The sequence below is a fragment of the Urtica dioica genome, chromosome 11 (genome assembly GCF_054948205.1).
Source record: "Urtica dioica subsp. dioica isolate 48M chromosome 11, U.dioica_male_clone48M_v1_H2, whole genome shotgun sequence".
In the NCBI taxonomy this organism is placed as follows: domain Eukaryota; kingdom Viridiplantae; phylum Streptophyta; class Magnoliopsida; order Rosales; family Urticaceae; genus Urtica; species Urtica dioica.
Genome location: NC_142766.1, coordinates 20,437,183 through 20,460,959, shown reverse-complemented (window position 1 = coordinate 20,460,959; position 23,777 = coordinate 20,437,183). Strand labels below are relative to the sequence as shown.

Below are 23,777 nucleotides of genomic sequence, written 5' to 3'. Positions count from 1 at the left end.
TTTGAGATGTGGTACATCACTCTCATGTAACACCATTGAAAATTGAAAGTAATTGGGAAATTATACATGCATGTATATATATTGAGTTTATGTTTGTATTTTTTTTTTTTTTAATGTAACGTACGTTTAGCTTACAATTAAAACCAAAATTAAAGTTTAAATTTTGTAATTATGTTGCGTATACAGTTGGTTTTTTTTTTTTTTTTTTTTTTTTTTTTTTTTTTTTTTTTTTAAACTTATATTCTAGCAAAATTTTAAAATCCTATTTTATCTTCACATATTTAACATTTGAACTAAAAAAAATAATAGCATTAAAATACTTTCTATCTTTTCAAAGTGGAGCTGCGCCACTCTAGCTCGCTTCTCTTCTCTTTTTTAAGTGAATCATTTATCATAACGTGCGGATTCTCTCCCTAAATCGAATCACGTGGAATATCGAATGTTAAGCACATAAAACAATTTTAACCCATGTTGCTTCATTGCTTACATGACTTATTTTGTTACTATTTTTTTCTTTTAAATTCACGTGTTTTTCCTTCATTGGTTTTTAGAGTGAGAATCTCGGTGTTGCCGGTTTAGGTGAAAATACGGTAGTCCCAACATTAGACAAAACATATCAAAAATAATTATTTATATAACATAGTTTAAATGGATGAGAGTCCATTTTCTTAATTTTTATTCAATAAAATATTTGATATATCGATCAAAATTTTGTAATCACATAGGATAATTACTGTCTATAATTTTTAAATTTATACTATTAATGTTTACATTTTATTATCATAGTGAGGGTGGTTTAGAGAGTTCAATTTAACAAAACTGAATTTGTTAATTTTTTTTTTTTTGAAATTTAGTATTGTTGGAAGGAACACAATGAAAACCGCTAAATGCGGAATCATGATAAACCCGTGTATTATAACTAGGCCCGATCTTGCAAAGCCCAACTTCTGCTAGGTAATATAATAAAATAAAATAAAATCGAAAAGCGTTTCTGACACGTTTGGCCATTAACCTAAATCCTTCCCGCCATTTCCTTTCACTTCCTCTGTACTCTTCTTCTTCTTCGCGACTTTGATGCTCAGATTTCGCTCATGTTATTGTCTACGAAGTTACCCAATCCTTCTCCCAGACCTCAATTTCCCATATTTATCGCTCCGCTCCCATTTATCTACAAAACCCCTCTTTTCTCCGAAGCCCATAGCTCTCTCCAAGAAAAACCCTAAAAAGCCTCATTTTGTATCTCCGGCCATGGCTTCTTCTCAACCCTCCGCCTTCGAAGCCCTAATGTCCGGCGCCCGCGCCGCCGCCGCCAAGAACAAGAAGAATTCGCCGCCGTCCTCCGCTAAGAAACGAAAGTCTCCGGAACCAAACCCTAACCCTAACTCAAAGCCTTTGCCATCGGAGGCTGAAGCGAAATTCCGAGTGAACGGCGAGGCATCCTCGCCGGAGGAGAAGCCGGAGGTTGCTCCGGCGAAGAAAGTTTGCACCGGGGAGGCATCCTCGCCAGAGGAGAAGCCGGCGGTTGCTCCGGCGAAGAAAGTTTGCACCGGCACGGCGGAGCTGAAGAGCAGGATAACGGAGCTGACGAAGAAGGTGGCGGATTTCGACCCGAAATCGGTGCGTTGTTGGAAGGAGGGAGAGAAAGTTCCGTTCTTGTTCGTTTCTCTGGCGTTTGATTTGATTGCGAACGAGTCTGGGCGGATCGCCATCACGGACATTGTGTGCAACATGTTGAGGACGGTGATCGATACCACGCCGGAGGATCTGCTGTCGGTGGTTTACCTGGCGGCGAACAGAATCGCTCCGGCGCACGAGGGGATCGAGCTCGGAATCGGGGATGCTTCGATCATCAAGGCTCTCTCGGAGGCTTGTGGGAGGACCGAGGTGCAAGTTAAGAAACAGTACAAGGTAATTTATGTGGATTACTCAGTTGGGATTGTGTTATTTCGCATGGCGTGTTTGTTTTTAAGCAGTGTGCTTTAAGTTCATAGGAACTGGGAGATTTAGGTTTGGTTGCCAAAGCGAGCCGCTCTTCCCAGACTATGATGCGCAAGCCCGATCCTCTTACAGTTTCAAAGGTGTTCGAAACATTCCGTCTCATTGCTCAGGTAGTCATAGCCTTCTTTAATCTTTACTGTTGACTGTAATGAAGTCAATCCTTTTCTGTCTCATTCAAGCCTTTGTCTTGCTTTTAAAATTCGATAGGAATCTGGGAAGGATAGTCAGGAGAAGAAAAAGAATCGCATCAAGGCACTACTTGTTGCTGCATCCGACTGTGAACCTCAATATTTGATCCGGTTGCTTCAGGTTGTAGTTTATCAATATTTGTCTCATTGCTCAGGTAGTCAAGATAAATTTTTATTTTTCATAGAAAGGCCATATTAATGGAAATTATCTGCAGGCAAAGTTGCGAATAGGATTGGCCGAGCAGACTCTCTTAGCTGCATTAGGACAAGCTGCAGTATATAGTGAAAAACATTCTAGTCCTCCTCCAAATATTAAGTCTCCTGTAGAAGAGGTAATCGTGCCCTTCTCAAGTGCTCTAATTGTGTCCTATCTTGTGACTTGTGTTCGTAGTGTATATATATTAAGATCATTGACTTTGGTACGGTGTCCATGAATGAATCAATTGTTTTGCTTTTAAATTCTTGTGTCCATACCAGGCAGTGAAGATTGTAAAACAGGCGTACTCTGTACTTCCTGTTTATGATAAAATAATCCCTGCTCTTTTGAAAGATGGTGTGTGGAATCTTACAAAGACTTGTAATTTCACTCCGGGTGTCCCAGTTGGGCCTATGCTTGCAAAACCAACCAAGGGAGTCTCGGAGATTGTACAAAAGTTTCAGGATACTGAATACACCTGCGAATACAAGTATGATGGTGAACGTGCCCAGGTAAGGGCATCGAGTAAAAGTAATAGTAGTTTTCACCAATATCCGTATGAGCCTTAGTATATCTATCCATGCAGATACATTACTTGGAAAATGGCTCAGTTGAGATTTACAGTCGAAATGCTGAGCGAAACACTGGAAAGTTTCCTGATGTTGTTGCCGTAATTTCAAGGTAATCTTCTGTAGTAGTTTATTTGTAAGATATTATTTCATGTTGATAATAATAACATGCCAAGTGTGTTAGTTAAAACTAAAAAAAAGGACTTTTTCTTCTTCTTTGCGCACGTACGGAATAAGATAAAATCTGATTATTAAAATATTATATAGTTAGTTAGCAGCACTGCGATGTGTGATACTTTGTTTATCACTTCATCTGTTTCTCACTTTTGTTGCTGCTAATATTTGCTGTCAGCTTGCAGATTAAAAAAGTCATCTGTGAGTTCGTTTATCTTGGATTGCGAGCTGGTTGCTTATGACCGAGAAAAGAAGAAAATTCTTCCTTTCCAGGTACATGTTTCTCTAACTGGTACAGTAACCTTTACACTGGATTTTGTAATTGGTGAGTTGAGGCAAAATAGATCTTTTATGAAAGCTTTTAATGGCAGATACTTAGCACCCGAGCTCGGAAAAATGTGGTTGTGAGTGATATCAAGGTCGATGTTTGCATTTATGCATTTGATATCTTGTATCTTAATGATCGACCACTTATCCAAGAACAACTAAGTGATCGTAGAAAGGTGCGTTTTCTTTGATTTTCCAATATATAAATCTCGTTCCCCGATGAGGACATTCTTATTGACTACTATTGTTGATTTTCATGATTTTCTATTGTATATACCGTAAACATGCATCCATCCGTATAATCCGAGTGTGATTTGTTTTTTTGTGTATGAGAACTATCATATGAATAAATTGATCCTTCTTGCCTGCTGCTACTAGGAATAGCAAATCAAATTATGTACAGACCCCAATTTATAGTAGGAAACATTAATTTGATAAATTGAAAAGGTTGATAAACACGAACAGTGTAGCAGTTTGCTAGTTTTTTTTTCTGTTATTTTTTTTATTTGTTTTATTTTTATACAATCTCTGCCAGTACATTCAATTTTTTACCGATATGAAAAGTAAATCATTTTTTTAAGTTATCACTGGGAATACATTCTGACGTTGGGAATTTGCTGTCTTCTGCAGTGTCTGTACGACTCTTTTGAGGAAGAACCTGGGTACTTCCAGTTTGCTACCGCAATAACATCAAATGATATCGAGGAAATACAAAAGTTTCTTGATGCTTCTGTTGAAGCCAGGTACTCAATACTTGGTTCAGATTTATGCCGACTATAATGTACTGCATATGATGCGTAATAACGTGATCACATATCACAGAACAGTTAAAATTATATGGATACTTAATATATTGGTTGATATGTTAAGTGTGCGTGTGTGTGTGTTTTTTTTTTTTTTTTTTTTTTTTTTTTTTTTTTTTTGTGGTTGAAAATGAAAAAAATTGCCTACTGTTCGCTTGCCTTGTATTTAGAAAGGTTCTTCCAGGGCTGTTACCTTGTTATTTATACCATAAGCCCGTCATGGTTGCAGTTGTGAGGGCTTGATTATTAAGACATTGAATAAAGACGCAACATATGAGCCGTCCAGACGGTCTCTTAACTGGCTCAAATTGAAGAAAGATTATATGGATAGGTCAGTGTATTCTCTCGCTATTTCGAACTTTTGATTATGTCCTATTATTAACTCAAATCTTAAATAGGGCCTACTTGTGAAATTCATTTATTCATTTTCGAAGTACTATGTATGTGACATTGCAGCATAGGGGACTCACTGGATTTGGTACCTATTGCTGCTTTCCACGGTCGTGGAAAACGTGTAGGTGGGTGCGACTTTATTAAATAATTTACGAGTTGTCCCACAAAGCTAACTTACTTTATTCGTGCAATGTTATGTTTGATCATACAAATCACCAAAAATTGATTCATATCGCAGGTGTTTATGGTGCCTTTCTGCTCGCTTGTTATGACAGCAGCAATGACGAGTTTCAGAGCATTTGTAAAATTGGTATGTGAGTGTTGTCAACCCATCGCCGAATTTTGTATTTGATGATGATCATCTTACCTGGAACTTAATTTGACAATGTGTAGGCACTGGATTTTCTGAACAAATGCTTGAACAGCGCTCTTCCAGTCTCCGTGCTAAAGTGATTCCAAAGCCGAAGGTCGGGTTTTTTTTAATATATAATAATATATTTTTTTTATTAATCTAGAATGTTTGTTGCAATTCTTAATTGCCTACGTCTAACTAATGACAGTCATACTATCGATTTGGGGAGACAATTAGTCCAGATGTATGGTTTGAACCCACAGAGGTGAATTGCTATTTTTTTCTATGGTTCTGATTTATTTGTTCATGTATTTTTATTTTTTATTATCATCAACTGATTTGAGTCTTGGATTAATCGAAATTTGGTGGTTCATTGCAGGTTTGGGAGGTCAAAGCTGCAGATTTGACTATTAGTCCCGTTCATCGTGCTGGTGTGGGAATTGTAGATCCTGCTAAGGTTTTCGTATTTTCTTTGCATTCCATGGTTTTCCAACATTATTTTCTTTCTTTCTTTCTTTCTTTTTTCGGGTTATTTTTTTAGAACACCAAATTAATAACTTTTCATCTTATGTAACGTGTGTGTAGGGTATCTCACTTCGATTCCCACGGCTTCTTCGAGTTCGAGAGGACAAGACTACCGAGCAAGCCTCTTCGTCTGAGCAGGTATGGACCGACTCAGTCTTTCTTTATAATATCTGATAGTGACATAAGCTCTCTATACATAACGTTTACTTATTTCCAAGTCGTTTATGGAGCGAGGAAAATGGCCTAACTAGACACTGGAAAAATTCTCCCAAAAAATTTACTCTTCTTTCTAGGAAGATGTCAAAGCTCTATACATACATGTATGTATTGGGTTTTTAACTGTTAATTCATAGGTCTAATCATTACCCATAAATGCTTTCTGGCTTAAAAAAAATTAGGTTGCGGAGATGTACAATGCCCAAAGTCACAATCAGCCCAACAATCAAGATGACAATGATGAATATTAAGACTAATCTTCTTCTTCTGGTCTCGCTGGCACATTTTTTCTTCTTCTTCTGGTCTCGCTGGCACATTTTTTCTTCTTCTTCCTGGGATTTTCATACGTGTAAAAACTGGCTGTGATAGTGGTTCAGTCAAACTTGAATGGTCTATCACAGGATTAGCTGTAAATTAGCATCAAATGTAGATGCTATTTATAGAACATTCTCTTGCGGTATTTGTTTGCTGGGACATTAATAAAAGACCTCTCTCTCTTTATCATTTTAAATAGGGAAAATAACATATTTATACCCTGTGTTTTAGTGAAATGTCGAGTTTAACCCTCGGTTTTCAAAAATGTCGAGTTCATACCCCTTGTTCAACTAAAACGACGAAATTATACCATCTGTTTAACTAAAATGACGAAATTATACCTTGAAATAGACAACAGTGTCACGAATATTCTTTTTATTGATTTTTCATTGACGTTGACTATAATATTTATATATAAACACCAATTATTTTTATTCATTCGCGTCATATATGTAATTTATTTAAAAACTAAAAAATAAACAACAGTTTCTTAATTGTGAAGAACCAGAAAGAGACAAAGAGGTAAACATCGATAGTTGATAGTCATCAAAATCGCATATTCGAACAGATAATCCAGGATTTAGAGTTACAATTCGAACACGGAATAAAGTAGTCATTTCTTAGGAGGTATGCGTTTTATTATTTAATTTCAATTTAAGGTTATTTTTATTTCAAAATTGAGAAGTTGGAAGTTATGGTATTGATTTAGATTTGATTTGGTTTTTCTTATATAAGAGTTAATATCAATGAAAGGGAGATTTGTGACGCTGTTATTCATTTCAGTGTATAATTTCGTCATTTTAGTTAAACAGATGGTATGAACTCGACATTTTTGAAAACCGAGGGTTAAACTCGATATTTCACTAAAACACAGGGTATAAATGTGTTATTTTTCCTTTTAAATAAATGATTGTTATTATTTTTTAGTTGATTTTCTTCTTCTCCTAATGTAGCTATTGTAAAAAATAGGTTGATTTATATATTTTTTTTCTTTAGTTTCTGTTAAAATAAATAAAATGAAGGAAGGTAGGTGAGATGAGATATAGTGGGACATTGTGTTTTGTTGGCAACGTTAAACATAGGATTCTTGAACTGCCATGGTGGTTTCGATATAATTCACCTAAACACACTCTCCTACTACACAGACACGTCATAATAAATAGCCAGCGGCTTTAATTCGTATTATTGCAATATGCTTTTTTTTTTTCACTATTCGTCAGAAAACGTGATATTCTTCAGAAGGATTTTTGTTCTTTAGAAAATGAAAGGAAAAAAAAAAAAAACAGTTCGGAATGCACTTTCAATGTTTTGCACGATTATTTGAACATGTATGGAAGGCATCTATTTTTTTTTTAAACATGGAAGGCATTTTAGTCGATGGTTAGTCTATGAATCCAGCTGCTGATACACTTTCAATGTCACAGAAATCAACAAACTTAGGACAGCCCAAGGTTTAAAATTTAGTGTTCTCTCTTGGTAAGTTGGTATTGAGCTGAAATTTATTTTTCGGTAATCAACAATAACAGTATTTAGGTGATATAGTTTCCCTTATATTTAACTTATATTTTCAATTTACGCAAACGTTAAAATTTATTTTTAGTTTAATGTGTGTAATATATATATATATATATATATATATATATATATATATATATATATAGTCGAATGACTAATTTCAATTTAAATAAATATTCAATAATTCAAATGTAAGAGATAATATCCTAATTTATGCGTAGTATACATAGTATAAGTGTATAACGCATGATTGTTACTTTAGTTTTGATTATTTTTTTTATTTGTAGATAGTTTGACTATAATTATAACATAAAGGTTCAAATAAACTATTATATCAAACCCGATATATATATAACTTAGGTAAGTTGTATGTCAATCACATATATACATATATATTATTTTCATGAGAATATATATATATATATATATATATATATATATATATATATATTCTAAACTTTAAAGTCGACAATCATGGGGATTATTTGAACATTGATATATACAATTTTATATTATTTCATAAAAAAAATCCGTTGGTAATTAGTATAGCACGTAAAAAAAACAAATCGTGAAATAAGTTTTGGTATCTATGAAATATTTGTCGATAACCAATATCTCAATAAAATCAGAATATCAACGTCGGTTCGACTAGTCCATACACTTATCAGTTTCAACGATAAACAATAGTGGATCACGATAAGATTTTATAATTTCCAGTTGAATTTGAAGTGTAAACAAGTTGGCATGCAAACTGGACTATATCTATAGGTTCAACGTTTGTTTGTTTAATTTCTCTCCCTCATCGCATATTCAATAATGATATCATGGGTCTCAGCCTAATCACGTGGATGACTTGCATGTAATTGGTAATGCCAATATGCGAGACTCGTTACCTTTGTTAGTGGCTTAAAAAAATAGTCTTCCCACGGATGAGGTCATTGCACGATCATTTTCCAATTAGCCACGAATCGATTTAGACTCCAATACGACTCAACCCAAGTCATTTAAGTGGGATATTTATTTTAAATTTTAGGACAATAAGTATAACTGTTTAATTCAAACCCATGTGTGGACTTCAATAATATATATATATATATATATATATATATATATATATATATATATATATATATATATGTGCTTCCTCAAGGGGTTCAAGTTTAAGGATTTTTCTAGATATACGAATGCTAAAGCTCGTGTTGCAAAATCTTGTGACCAACTTGAAATTCATTTAGAGAACTTTTGGTGAATAATAAGAATGTCTCGAGTTTAATCATGTTATGAGCTAGTGGAGCAGAAACAAAATGCTCAAGAAGATCACAAAGTTTATTTTCTTTAATAAGAAATTAAGCTCTGTTAATGTTTATGTCACCATGAACATGAAGACGAATATCAATACGTATATGTGACGTACGTACACCTTTTACATGCTGTTTTTCCTAATCCGTGACGACATATAATGGAATGGAAATTCCTGCATCATTACTAAATGGGATAAATCAGGTAAATAAAACAGTATCTATCTTAATAAAATAAAATAAAAAAGTTTTAAAAATTAAAAATAAAAGTTGGTCTTTTTTTCGACTGACCACTGGGTTGATTCTCTAACGTGTGGACCCCGGTCAAGTCACCAAGTCACCAACCAATGGCTTTGGGCTCCTCCAAAATATTCTATCTCACTTTCCATTTGTATATTTATTGATATATTTAGCGGGTTAAATTTTTTTTTTTTCCTTCCCTTGATTTGATGTAAAGTTATGTTTTAATTCGAACTTTCTTGTTAATTAAAAAAAAGTAGAGCCCTTTTAAAAAAAAAATTCATCCTGATAACATTAACCAAGTGTGCATATATGATTTCGTGTTCCAAAAAATATACACAAAACAAAATAGATGGATTTCCGGGATTTGTTTCAATTCAACACATACATGGTGGAGTATTGATAGGAATTCCAAAGATCACTTCTGAGAGTAGATAAATTAGCAAGAGAAAAAAAAAAAGTAATGATAAGAGAAATAGACCAATCCATTTTATTTAGTTTTATAAATTCATACAAATGATTTCACACAATTAAATTGGATTTACTGTGTGTCATACAAGCCTTTACAAAAATTACAAGAGACAAAGCCAGACATTAGTAGGGGAGTTATTTATAAATTTATTATATTGCGCATTTGATAACTACACTATGTCATAAAAAAAAACAAAAAAAAAAACAAAAAAAAAAACAACGATGGATAATATATTTCTTTAAAAAATAATAAGCAAGAAATATACAATTAATATGAAGAAAAAAAATACATTAGAAACTTGTTTTTTTGCATTTTTTTTTTTAATTTTTGACTGACTTTTTTTTTTTTTTTTTTCTTTCTCCCAGACGGATAGAATGACAACACGAATATAAGTACCAACAAACACGTGCCAAGAAGATAATATGTATCCCTAAAATAATATGTACGGCAAATAAAACACACAATGGCATAAATAAGCTTCTACATAACTAAAGTGGTTAGACTTAGGTTTAGGCAACTAAAGTATAGGCTTTTAAAACTGAAGAAAAGTATTTTTAACGTTTAAAAACTTTAAACTAGCATGCATCGATAATAATATTTTTTTAGCTTGAGCTATATTAATGTCTTCTAAATTTTATTAGCAGTGCTTCATGGGACTAGGGACGAAGCCAAGATTCTAAACTACGGAGGTTGATACACGATAAAAAGTTCATGAGGACCAGATTTTTGAACTTTTAAGGTAAAAAAATAAAATAAAATCGAAGGAGGGTTATAATCCTCCCTGGACCTCACCCTGTTTCATGCCTAGATGTAGCAATATGAATTGTGACATTTAAACATAATTATTTTAACCACCAATTTCCAAAAAAAGTTATATTTAATATGAATAATACAATCATCAAAGTATTACCTTAAACTATGTATATAAATTTCATATTTTGCACATTTTCTTGAGCAAATAGGAGAAGAAATGATCACGCTAGACATGAACATACTAGACCACTCATTGAAATAGAAATTTAAGGTATTCAAAGTCAAAAACGTAACTGCTAATTCCAAAAACAAAACTATCAAATATTGTTTGAATTAAGTATACGTCCAAGGGTATAATTGAGAATAAAGTTGGGTAAGATTGCAAAGTAAGGAAAATTCGTCATTTTAAAATATTTTCAAACGTTGGCTATTTTGAAATCTTAATGTTTCAAGGGGTCTAACTTGTATAATCTATCTACTTTTTAAATTGAAGAAGAATATGAGAGAGAGAGAGAGTTTTCAAAAGAGAAAATTCACTTTGTATACTTAATAAGTAACAAAATATCAAATTTGGACTGGTTATGTATATTCTATCTAAAACTAAATTTTTGTCACATTTTTTTGACAAAAATACCCCTCTAACTAATATTAATTGAAGAAAATATGAATTTCATCGCAAATAATCGCAGACTATTGTAAAAATCACATATAATCGCAAAAATTGCAAATAAATAGGGATTTTTAGCAACGACGACTCCTTTTGCAGTCGTTGTTGTAAAAAATTACAATTTATTTGCGATGGTTTGCAATTATTTGCGATAAAATTCAATATTTTTTCAATTAAAATTATTTAGAAGTGTATTTTTGTAAAAAAAAAAATGTGACAAAAATCTCATTTTTAATAGAATGACATAGCGAGTCCAATTTTAATATTTTATTCCTTATTAGGTCTACATTTTGAAAATTTTCTTTCAAAATAACAACTAAAAATGTGAGATATGAATTAGTTTTGCATCTTATATTTTACTACTGATTGATTTATTAATTGTGTTTCCTCTTTTTTAAAATATGATTAGTTTCTTTTTTATTTAGTTACTTTGAAAATGCGGGGCATTAATCACAAGAGTATTAAAATTAACACAACATACTGCTTTGCAAATTCATGTTTATTAATGACTACCTTAGTACCTTACTACCCTGTCCTAATATAAATTTCTTAATTTTTGCTCAAGCATTTTCAGCTTATTATGGCTAGACATATCACATGTTAAGAACATAACCGATCTCTAAGAACATAACCGATAAGCTACAAGAGAACATCTTTATACCTTTGGGGGCCAAAAATAGGCAAGCAAGTGCTCCAAAAATCTTCCAGGCTATAAGAAGAGTGTGAAAACTGAAAAAAGAAAAGTGCGTGAGCCTGACAAACAAAGAAGGCTTCTTTACTCCTTTTACCAGATGTGAAGGTTTTTAATTTACAAAAAGTTTTTATTGTGCATTTTTAGTCAACTCAAGATCAAGACTGGTTCTTTTCTTTCTCTTTCATTGAAATGTCATTGGCAAATTGGATTCCCCTGTATTTTATGTTCCACTTTAGAGACATAAAGGTTAGCATAAACAAGTTGAGTGGGGTTAGATATTGATGAAGCAAAAAAAAAAAAAAAAAAAAAAAAAAAACTAAAGAAAGAAAGAAAGAGTCTTTAGTGAATTCTTCAATACAAATTACAATAGACAAAGTCCCACAAAACAAAAGGATTAGACTTAAATAGTCATTTTACAACTTTCCCTTGTATATTAAAAAATAAAAATAAAAGAAAGAAGACACTAACAGGGAAATACTAAATCATACAATCACACAAGTAAATAGATCCTGATCCTGATTTGTGGGATCCACTAAATACCAATACAAGCAAAAGGGCTCTTAAAATGAAAACCCTAGTGGTTGTTGGCCACACACCTATCTTCCAAACCCAACAACTTCACACCAATTCCCTTAAAATGTTTCTCAAATCATCTCTCTCTCTCTCTCAACATTACACACACATTAATGCACTATCTCACAATCATACTAAAGCTAGTAAGTGGTACCAAGTTACAGTCTTTTTCTCTTTCTTACACCCCAAAGCAGTGTATTGGAGCAAAATCAAGGACCTTCCTTCCTTTCACATAAACTACAATGTGAAAAGAGGATAAATAAGAAGAAAAAAGTGACAAAAATCCCCACACCGCAACAATCTCTTGTTGGGTGAAAAAAAAAACAAAAAAGAAAACAAAGCCCTCTTTTTTAGTAATTTGGGGGGGTTTTTTTTTCTGTACATAAATGCTAAGATCAGTCAAAATCCAACCCATCATGATCAAAAACATCATCATCATCACTAATCATCCTCTAACTTTTACTTTAGTCGTATAAATATATATATATATATAAACTATAACTATATAAGTTATAATCATGATAAAACTAAAACCCTATACTAAATTTATAAAATCAAAATTAAAAAAAAAAATAAAAGGACTCGATCAGCAGACTCAGACTCAGTTGAGAACAACCCTTTGATACTTGTTGTGAGAGGCGGTGGGAGAGCCTTGGTCTTGAGAGAGAAGAAGAACCCTTTTCCTGTTGACCCTCCCACAGTCATTAATATTACCGTTGTCGCCGACGTCAAAGGTTTCTTGGCGGTGAAGAAACGGCGAGGAGGGGATCGAGACCGGCGGGATTTGGAAGGAGTCGAGCGGCGGCGGAGGGTGTCTCCACTGCGGCAGAGGTCCGGCCAAGAGCAGCGTCTGAAGAAGCGGACCGGCCTTCATCACCGCCTGCAAGAGCTTCCCTTTCTCCGGCAACCCCTTCTCGCTCACCTCTATCTGGTGATTATTCTCCGCCGGCGACGACGACACAATGCTGTCGTCGCAGTCGGAGGCGGAGGAGAACCCGTTGTCGTTGAGCCCTCTCCTCGGCGGGTCGTCCTGTTCGACGCTCGACACTCCCGAGAGTATCGGAGTGGGACCCACTTGCTGCTGGAGCATGAAGAGCTTGTCGAGAAGGAGGGACTGGTACTTCTCGTGGGCTTCGTCTCTTTCTTTCACGGCTTTCGCGAGAAGCTCTTTCAGATGGAAGAGCTGGTCGTCTTTCTTCTTCAGCTCTTCTTGTACCGCCACTTTCGTCTGCTCTAACTCCATCTTCGTGTACCACAGCGAGCTTCTCAGCTCTTCTTCCACGCTCTGTTTTTTTTGCATTTTTATTTAGTCTCTGATATCATCAAGTGAAAGTAAAAAACTTGTTTGTTTCATCCTTAGTTACCTTTCCTTGGCAGTAGTAAGCGAAGCTGACACCCAGAACAGGGCTTCGTTGGCTATCCATGTTCATGGCTTTCTCTTCTACGATTGATTATATTCTACGCTACACTATTCTTGTCACTTACTCTGAAGAATGAATTAGTAAGAGAAAGAGAAATAGAGAGAGAGAGAGAGAGATAGAGAGAATGTTGGGGGTTTTTTTGAGTGGTTGTTCTGGTTCTTATAAGCATATATAGCAAAGTACCTACCTTGTCACTGTTCTCTCTTTTTTTTTTTTTTACCGAGATTACTTGGACAAAAACACAAAAGACCAAAAGCTTCTCTCTCTCTCTCTCTCTCTGCTATGTAGAGAGAGACTACGGACTAGTAGTATTATACAGCTGAGTCTTTGTACATTGCACACTCAAGAAAGTCTCTCTCAGCGATAAAAGCGGGAGTAGCAAAGAAGAGTCTACTCTGTTTTGTTTTTATTTTATTTATTTAGTTTTTTTTTTCTACCAAGTTGCTTACGTTACTTGATACACAAATGGACGTATTGGGAATTTAGAAGAAATGCTGACTGACATAAACCAAAATTGTAGAGAAACAAAGACCACCACTTGACTAGTCTGCTTCTATGATATTTAATTCCGAGTGCAACTAATTATGGTGAATTGTATTTTTATATAGTGTAATCAAACTTGCTTGAACTATTTCGTGGGTTTATCTTCATATTTATATGATCAAACTGTAGTTGGTGACTTCTTAATAGTAACTTATATACCAAATACCATTACATCGTTTGTAAAGTTTATCTCTTTTGTCTGATTGTGTAGTTCCCAATATTATGTATTAAGTCTTCTATATGTTGAATTTTAAATATTTTCTTTGAAATTTGTACTTAAATCTTCAATAGAGATGATTTTACTATAATGAATAATATAATTTTTTTGGGTATTACTATAAAATAAATTGTAATTTATCTTCATAATGAATTATAGAAGGAGAGTTAAACAAATATCTTTGTTAATGTTAATCTCTTGAATATATTTTCAAACTTTCAAGAACACCTCTTTATTTTTCAATTGATTTTTCTTTTATTTTAAAAAACTGTAAACAAATACAAATTTAAATGAAACTATAGGGAAAAAAATCATACAAAACTGTAAGATAAGAAAAAAAAAACGAAGTAATCATAAAATAAAGAAGTAAATAAGATATTTAAGGGATTTATTTGAAAAAAATTTACTAAAATTATTGCTAGGCCTACAAAGTTTGCGGTTTGATAAATTCAGTTATGACTTGAGAAGTTGGACCAATAAACGTATTATGCACGCAGTAATTAAAACTTCTCTTTCATTAGAGTAAAATTATATTTTCCGTATGTAAATTTTTCCATGGTAAGATTCCTCTTTATCGTTCTCATTTTTTCCGTCTAAAGCTTTCCACATATAATTTTATACTCTTGTTTTCGTATACCATTTTTTCTTTACTGTAATCATGGATTTATAACATTTACATGCATATTTTCCTCATTGTCGCAGTCTCGCAGAGTTAGAACTTAGAAGCATATATGATTAGCTTTGAATCTTTGATCAAGTCTAGAAGATAAGAAAAATTAAGTGTGTGCCAGATATGTTGGTGGTAATTATGTATTTTTACTTATTGATACGTATACGTGTACCTATACTACTAAAGTATATCTAATTTTGTTCCTTTCTGTGTACTTTATTTTTCATTTGTCCTTCTTTCATACTACTAGTCTACTAATAATGAAGTCCAACTTATTATGATCAAATATCAATACAGCTGCCAAACTTCATTTCATAGCTTATCTTATTTTTGAAAAAATATTAACTTGCACGTGGGCTGCCTTAATTAAAAAAAAAATAAAACTCTTTCTTTATTGAGTCCATTTATTTTTAAATTCAAACCAATTATTTACAACAAATTCAAAGAAAATTAAAACTCTTTCTTTGTTGAGTCTATTTATTTTCAAATACAAACAAATTAATTACTCACCCTTCTCCATTACTATGAAAATGAAAAAAAGGAGTCGCTTTTTTTAAGCTTTTTTATTTAATGAAGCTCTAATTTTGTTTGCATTTGGCTATTCATAATGGCTGCCACGTGGAGACATGTAACTAACCAAATTCTTTGCCTACAATTTAATTAAATTGTAAAGCAAAGATTTGTGTCTATACATTATGGCTACAAGAATCTGGAAACGGAGCACTCTTTTTGAAAATAAATCGATTTACTTATATATATAATACGAAGGAAGTCGTATTCCAAGTAATTTAAGAGCTAATTATATATTAGGTGAGATTCTCTAACTTTTATACTTTGAATTGAAATTCGAGATAGTTCTTTGTTTTGTTTAAATGTATTGCCTTATGAAATAAAGAAAACATTCAAAAGATAAAAGAAAAAAAAATAAATTGAATTGGGTATACCGTCATCTCAAGTTTTAATTTGTTTTTTAACTCTTTCTCTTTTGTCCGTAGAATAATACCGCGCTCCATTAGTAGTCAATAAGTGATCAACTGTCCAACTTTTACGGGTATTTGTGAATGAAACTTTATAGCATACACATATATACTTATATAGTAACACGCCTGTATATACATAATTACTTATAAGGAAAATAAAAAATATTTATTTTTTCATGAACCAAGGAATCTAAACTAAAAAGCTAATATGCGAAAAAAATAGAAATAAAAGTTTAAGGGAGCTGATTTTTATATTTTGTGGGTAAAAAAAATAGCAAAAAAATAAAAATAAAATTCTGAAGGGGAATATAGCTCCTCCTAATGTACACGTGACTCCGTGGTTACAGACTTACAGTGATAACGAACAATAATTTGTTACACACATTTGATTAAAAAAAAAAAAAAATTTGTTACACACATAATATACTTATACATCAACTATATGTTGCGTGGGAAATTGTTTATATATTTTTGTTGCTTCCAAATTTTCCCTTTATATTTAAATATTATAAATAAAAGAAATAATTAATGAAAATTAATAATTGATTGTTTATTAAAATTCTAAATGTGAATATCACCATCAGATCTCTCTCTCTCTCTCTCTCTCTCTCTCTCTCTCTCTCTCTCTCTCTCTCTCTCTCTCTCTCTCTCTCCAAAGACTACACGAAAGCAAATTCTCCAACGTTGCGGCCTTCCTCTGCTCCTCCGTCTCGCTTGTCGCGGTGGTGGAAGAGGGAATTGGCCGGATTTTAGAGCCTCCTCGCTACGAAGATCGTAGATTCGGCACTTATCAAGGTAGGAGAGGATATCGTAGGCTTTGGAGGTCCGTTTGAACTTGGACTTTGCTTCAGAACGCCATGCCGCAAGGTTCTTGTCAGGGTCCCATATTATGGCGAGACGCTTGTACAATTTTCAGAGATCCATCTTCGCCGTTGATTTGTACATTGGATTCCCATCTAAACAATTGTGTTATACATTAAAATAAATCTGTGTGTTATATCTTATTTGAATAATAAGGTCAATGGCCAAGTTCTTGATTTTTCAAAGAGAAATTTCATTTTCTAGATCTTAAAGTAATGAAAATATCTCAATTAGACTCATTAGTTAAGAAATATCCAAAATTTGACTTTTGTACCAATTTCGGACAAAAATACCCCCAGTTCAAATATACCATCTTTCTCGCACTTCATCTCTTTCACTCTCATTTTTCTCTCTTTCTCTCCCCGAATCCGACCGAACAAACCCAAATCCGACCGAGACAAGAAAAATTCGACCTTCACCATCAAAATCCGACCGTCTCATTCCGGCGTTGGTGGTTGTCAAGCTCTCAAAGTACCATAACTCAATATGACAAAAAAAAATGTTAGATTTTTATGTTTTCTTCATGGTTTGATTAGTGTAGGATTGATAGTATACATGATTTTAGTGCTTATTAGTGATTTTAGGTTGATTTGAATGAGATTTGGACGAAAAAAATAGGTTTTAGGGTTCTTAAAAATTCTGGAAATTTTTTATGAATATCATCGGATTCGGTCGGATTTTATTGGATTTGGTCGGATTTTATCGGATTTGGTCGGAGTGGTCGGATTTCCATAGTGAATGAACTTTTTACAAAAAGAGGTTATATGGTCTTGCAAGGGTATTTTCGTCCGAAATTGGTAAAAAAAATCCAATTTTGGATATTTTTAAACTAATGGATCTAATTGAGATATTTTCATAACTACTAGGTCTAGAAAATGAAATTTCTCTTTTTTGGACAGTTTTTTAAGCCTTTTTTTTCACGTCATTTGTTTATTTTGGTTAATTTTGACGCATAACATTTGTTATGTACTGAAATTAACTATTATTTTTTAAAATTTATAGATATTAACAGTATTACCAAATTTTTATTCCGGCTCGTCAATGATGTTCTTCGCGTCGATGACCAGTGTGAAATATATGTCACGTGGTTGCATCAATGTGATCTTATGAGAGAGAGAGAGAGAGAGAGAGAGAGAGAGAGAGAGATAACTATTAAATGTGGTTATTGTCAACTTATTTAATGTCTCATTTGTTTAATTATTAAATGTTTAATGAAGAGTATTTTAGATATTTTCTATCCGTTTATTCAGTGAATGACTAGATTTTAAAATTTATTAAACGTTGGCCTTATTAATTTCGTTGAGATATTTTTATTGCAATTTTCAAGAATTTGCAACTTGTCTTTTATTCCTACAATTATTTATCTAATAATTATAAGACATAACTCTAACATGAAATTAACTATGTACCATATGAGTTTGTTACGATGGTAACATCAATTATACACATTATTATAATTATTAGATTTCATAAAATACAACTATATACTTTTAACTGTTTGAAAACTGTGAAATTCCCGGGATATGTTGATATCAATTTGACAAACTCGAGCCTATATATTTAAGGGACCCTATATTTAATTGTGCAAAACAAAATAGGCAACTGAATTTTATAAATAAAGAGAAAATAGACAACTGAATTTTATATATAAAGAGAAAATAGATAACTGAATTTTAAATATATAAAAAAAAAAGACAACTGAACTTTAAATAAACTCGAAATATATACGTATACCAGCGACATTCTCTCTTAAATTTTGCAGCTCATAATACTATAGTAATTTACGTTTACTTTTGTAATTTAGCTGCAGTATTTGTTGTGGAGTGATTTTATTGAGCTGTGTGAAGCAATTGAGAGTCAGCATTATTTTAATGTGCTTTGATCTATAGCTTAGACATTATGTGAGTGCAAATCATGTTAACTGAATTTTTAATTGTTTGTCTCCTCCAAGAATGTACGTACATATAATATATGTATGGCATTTGATTTTTCTCTCTTGGTGTTTCACGTAATATGCATAAGAAAGGAATATACGTGAAAAACATGTATTAAAAAAAAGTAATGCGAAAAATTGAAATTCACCAATATATATGTACCATGGAAATTTTACTAGTCTTTCTCCAGTGCCACTTTGCTAGGTTCTAAGAAATCAAAGGGAAAACAACAAAACCCATCATTTCTAGTTTGACAAAATAAATATATTCGTTTGACAAACTAAATATATTCGGTATAGAAATTAGAAATCCGTTTGTTCTCATACAAGGGATAATCTCATTGTACTCTTGCATTTGACTTGGGGAATGTTTGCATGTGCAAGCCAAAAAATGGTAAAGTTAACCCAACAAACATATTTAGGAAATTACTCCACAATTCCGAATCCTAGTAATTGTGTTCATATATGTTTAGATAAGGATGGTCAAGCTAAACTACTTTCATTGGTCAGAAAAAGGAGCTGGTAACCAAACTTTCCCACCAATATCTACATGAAAGCATGATAATGACACGACCTTTTAATAATGTCACAAAGTCATCCTTGTAGGAAAGAAAAGGGTTAAAGGGATTTCTGTTGACAATTTTAAGACCCTATTGTACGAATATGTGGAACATATGTATAAACTCAATAAATTTAAGGATAAGCAATTTTATACTTACTTGTACACAAATTGTAATAATTTTATAGGCGTTTTTTAAAATTAATTGAAAATGTTAAATTTAAAATAATAATAATAAATAAATGGTTTACAAGTAATTAAATTACGTATGGAGTTATATTGTTCAAGTCAAATCATTCTTTAAAAAGGCATCCTCATTAGTTAAATTCAAACAAACGACATTAATTTAATGAGTTAAATTACACAGCTCAATGTGAACTTTTTTTTTTTATATATATAAATGTTGTGATACTTATTCACGACACTTTAATTTAAGTGTTATAATTTTAGTCGAATCGGAGAGAACGCCACAGATTTCAATAATTTTATAACATTTTCAGTAGATCTTTTATACAAAGTGTCGTTGAAAGCCCATGATATACTTTCAAGTTTCAACGAAACTCCTTTACAAAACGCCGTCGAAAGTCTGTAATATATTATCAACGGCGCTTCTATAAAAAAAATCTTGTTAAATAACTATGCAAACACTTGATGTCCATGATTCAACGACATTTCTCACAGAAAATGCCTTTATAAATATTTGATGGCACCCGCTTCTATGGAGCTTTCAAGAGCATCGTAAATGACATTTTTGAGCCTTTTTACGGCGCTCTTAAAAGTCATTTGTCTACTAATGTGTTATTGAAGAAATTAACAGTCAAACACCAAATATAGAGTTTCACAATTATTTTAGTGTTAACTTAATTTTAAAACAAAGCGAAAATAATTTTATACTAAAAATAATTTTTAAAGTCGTAAATGGTTTCATATCCATCTAATTAGAATTATTGGTAAAAATAAAAAATTAATTTTAATACAATAGAAGCCATAACATAAAATAAATCTAAAAAATAATTTGTAAATTATTGATTTATTTTATAATTTATGTAGTTAATGACTAAATATTATATATAATGCGTGTTTATCTAAATAATAATTTTTTTATAAGATCACATTTATTTGAGAATTTACAAAATTATGTTAATTTCAGGGAAAATAAATAAGAGATACAATAATATGATCAGATATAAAAGACACAAATTTTAAAAAAAATGTACGTTATAATAAAATTGTGTGCCGGTATATATAATACATAACAGGACCACATATATATGTTTAATGTCAAGAAGTTCACAACGTGCAGCTCGTGGCTAGTCCATTGAAAGGAAGGGGAAGAAAAATGTTTCCCAACAAAAGCTTGACAAAAAATCTTTAATTTGTTTTGGGTTTTTTTTTCGATTACCTTTGTTTTTTCCTCTTTGAAGTCGTGTTCCAGTACGTAGATCCAAATTTTATAGGTTAGTAATTTTTGGCTTCTATTTCATTTTTCTTTCTCTTGTTTGTTCTTATTATACAATATTTTGAACATTCCATTGCTAAGACTTTGATTATATGTCCAATTGACTGTACTTAAGTGAAAATGAATATGAACAAATAGTATCTCTTATTTTTTCTCTCTCTACAATTAGAGCTTGAAAAACTTAGCAAACCCTAGGGCTTTCTTGAGCCGCCGCCGCCCCCCTCCAGTGCCCGGACGCCGCTTCTATGACGAGCACTTCGAGCTCTCTTTTTATTTCAAGTTTTTTTTTTCTTTTTTCTTTTTTTAACTATTTTTGTCAAGATCTGAGCTGTTTTCATATCCGACCCACAACTTTTTCGGCAGCCTCTCCGCGTCCTCAAAGTTGTGCAGCTCTTCCGCTCCTCAACGATCGGGTTTTGCACCTTGCGGCTTCACAATCAGCCCTTCGCCAGTGTCCTCGAGCTTTTGGCTTTGGGTGGCTCTTCGTCGTGTCTATCTTTGGTGGTGACTTAAGGTTCGCTCCGCCGTCCTTCACAGATTGTCGGCGGTTGGTGTCTCTTCACGGTGTTGGTGTTTTGCGGTGGCTTTGGACTGCGGTTCGCTTTAGATCCGGTTTAGGTCATTATGTTATTTGTCTTTAGTTTTAGGTATTTTCATTACCTTGTTCTTACTCATTGTTTGTATTGTATTATATTTTAATTTTGAGACGGATTAATCGTCGTCCACATTCTCGCTCGGAAAACTCTGTTAGAGTTTTTCCTATACAGACTGAAGACCTGTCTTCATCTTGGTCAATAGACTGCGTTTTGTTGGATCTCTCCACTATCCATTAAGGGATATATAAAAGAACTTGATTTATGCTCTTTTCTTTATGTGCCCCGTGTGCACAATTTAGGCTATTATTTGTATTTGGCGTTAGTGGTAGATCATTTATGATTTAGATCTCTATTGCTCTTTGAATTTATAAGGACTAATGTTGTATTTGTTAGAATTATAGATGATTCATAGTCTTTTTCCTCGAAAAGTACTTAAGCGAAGAAGATAAATAACGACTCAATTAACGACCAACTTGCAATAAGATAAAAACACAGTACGCATAGAGAATTTTTAACTACTTGCTTTATAGTACCCAAAGTATTATTTATGAAAAAAAGAAGATAAAAATAACTCATATGTTATTATAAACTATATAAAAAAAAAAAATCAAAATCAAAAGAAAATATGAATTGGGCGCCGCTTCTGCTTTATGTCCATCCAATGGTGTGATTTTCTTTGGTATGTATCCTTTTTAGCTTCATTTTAGAAAGAAAAAAAAAACAAAGAAAAAGTTATACCTTACTTACTGAGAAGAATTATATTTTGCAATGCCCTAGGTTATATTTGCGTCAGCATCAGAACCACTATTTCATAATGAGATTATACATATGAATATGTGTATAGTAAAAAAAAAATCAAACATTACACTCCAAATGTCATAATTTTACTTTTAAAGTATCATATATGCTTCAGTAGAATATGCCCAATAATGCGCCGTATATATATATATATATATATATATATATATATATTTGTTTTTACTTGTTCAAGGTAAGAGGTAAAATAATATAGGATATGGTAATAACCGAAGGAAATTCTAACCTTGAAGTAGTTTTTAATTAATCATATATATACATGGTTAACGTTTGCATTTGTTAAAATGATTAAAGGAGATATGGTTATTGTTCCTTGTTTCTTCCATACGGTTATATCAATATAAACTATAATTAGTCCAAAACTTGTAATATGTCTAAAGCCTGCAGAAATTATCATTTCTTATCTTAAATTAATCTGTCACGGCGTAGGCACTTTTTATTTTATTTTATGTTACTTCCTTCTTCCGGGGGTATACACTAACTTAAACAAGAATTAAGGGGCACTAACTACTAAAGTTAATTTTGAGTCAACGAGCTAAATTATTATTAAATTTATGCTTATAATTATTTGCTTAGCAACATAGATCTCTTAGACCACTTTCAACTAACGTCTCATAATAAAACGAGATTGGACAAATAGAATTAGATGGGCTTCATCCAATTCTATTTTTCGCGCTCTATTCACTACTACAAATGTTGGATTCTACAACCCATATTCTACAACGCTTACGGCTAAGTGTTGTAGAAACTGGAGATTCTACAACACTTAAAATAAGCGTTGTAGAAGCTGGGTGTTTCTACAACGCTTATGGCTGAGCGTTGTAGAAGCTTGGTGTTTCTACAACGCTTATGGCTGAGCGTTGTAGAAGCTTGGTGTTTCTACAACGCTTACTATAAGTGTTGTAGAAACTTGGTGTTTTTCTACAACACTTACTATAAGTGTTGTAAAATTTCATCATATTTCAGATCTCCCACAACGCTTAGACTATCCGTTGTAGAAGCCTCGTCGCGGCGACGTGTTTTTCTCGCCGCGGCGAGAACTTTCTACAACGGATAATCTAAGCGTTGTAGGATTAGTAAAATTTAATGGAGAGTTCCAGAAAGCCTTTTTTGGAGAAGATTTTCATGCCGCATCGAAGGCTATCTCTCGCCGCGGCGAGAAAATTTTGGGCTTACATTTCAGTAGCATCGCCGCGGCAAGAAATAGTCTTCGCTGCGGCGAGAGTTCTACAACGCTTACTCTAAGCGTTGTAGAAGCGTTTTAAAACCTAAAAATTTAAATTTTTTCAAAAGACCCGCCCGAATTTCAGACTTAGTCAATTTTTCTTCTTCATTCTTCATTCTTCATTCTTCTTCTTCTTCTTCTTCTTCTTCTTCTTCTTCTTCTTCTTCATTCTTCATTTTTCTTCATTCTTCTTCTCCACCCCATCTCTCTCTCTCTCTCTCACTCTCTC

The 23,777-nt window shown here is 32.7% G+C and overlaps 2 protein-coding genes across 2 annotated transcripts; one reads left to right on the top strand and one right to left on the bottom strand.

Annotated features, from left to right (window-relative positions):
- Nucleotides 1-999: 999 nt before the first annotated feature.
- LOC149382177 (DNA ligase 1-like) lies at nucleotides 1,000-6,987 on the top strand. Its single transcript, XM_089600825.1, has 17 exons — nucleotides 1,000-1,908; nucleotides 1,992-2,108; nucleotides 2,206-2,307; nucleotides 2,402-2,518; nucleotides 2,664-2,894; nucleotides 2,969-3,063; nucleotides 3,311-3,398; nucleotides 3,497-3,628; nucleotides 4,083-4,195; nucleotides 4,485-4,586; nucleotides 4,712-4,773; nucleotides 4,887-4,958; nucleotides 5,042-5,115; nucleotides 5,209-5,265; nucleotides 5,380-5,457; nucleotides 5,586-5,663; nucleotides 5,924-6,987. The coding sequence occupies exons 1-17, from the start codon at nucleotides 1,075-1,077 to the stop codon at nucleotides 5,990-5,992; spliced, it is 2,421 nt and encodes an 806-aa protein (XP_089456951.1). The 5' UTR covers nucleotides 1,000-1,074; the 3' UTR covers nucleotides 5,993-6,987.
- A 5,025-nt stretch (nucleotides 6,988-12,012) lies between these two features.
- On the bottom strand, nucleotides 12,013-13,853 carry LOC149382176 (enabled-like protein (DUF1635)). The gene is made up of 2 exons (XM_089601168.1): nucleotides 13,633-13,853; nucleotides 12,013-13,553 (listed from the first exon to the last, which is right to left on the bottom strand). The coding sequence occupies exons 1-2, from the start codon at nucleotides 13,696-13,698 to the stop codon at nucleotides 12,870-12,872; spliced, it is 750 nt and encodes a 249-aa protein (XP_089457294.1). The 5' UTR covers nucleotides 13,699-13,853; the 3' UTR covers nucleotides 12,013-12,869.
- Nucleotides 13,854-23,777: the final 9,924 nt, after the last annotated feature.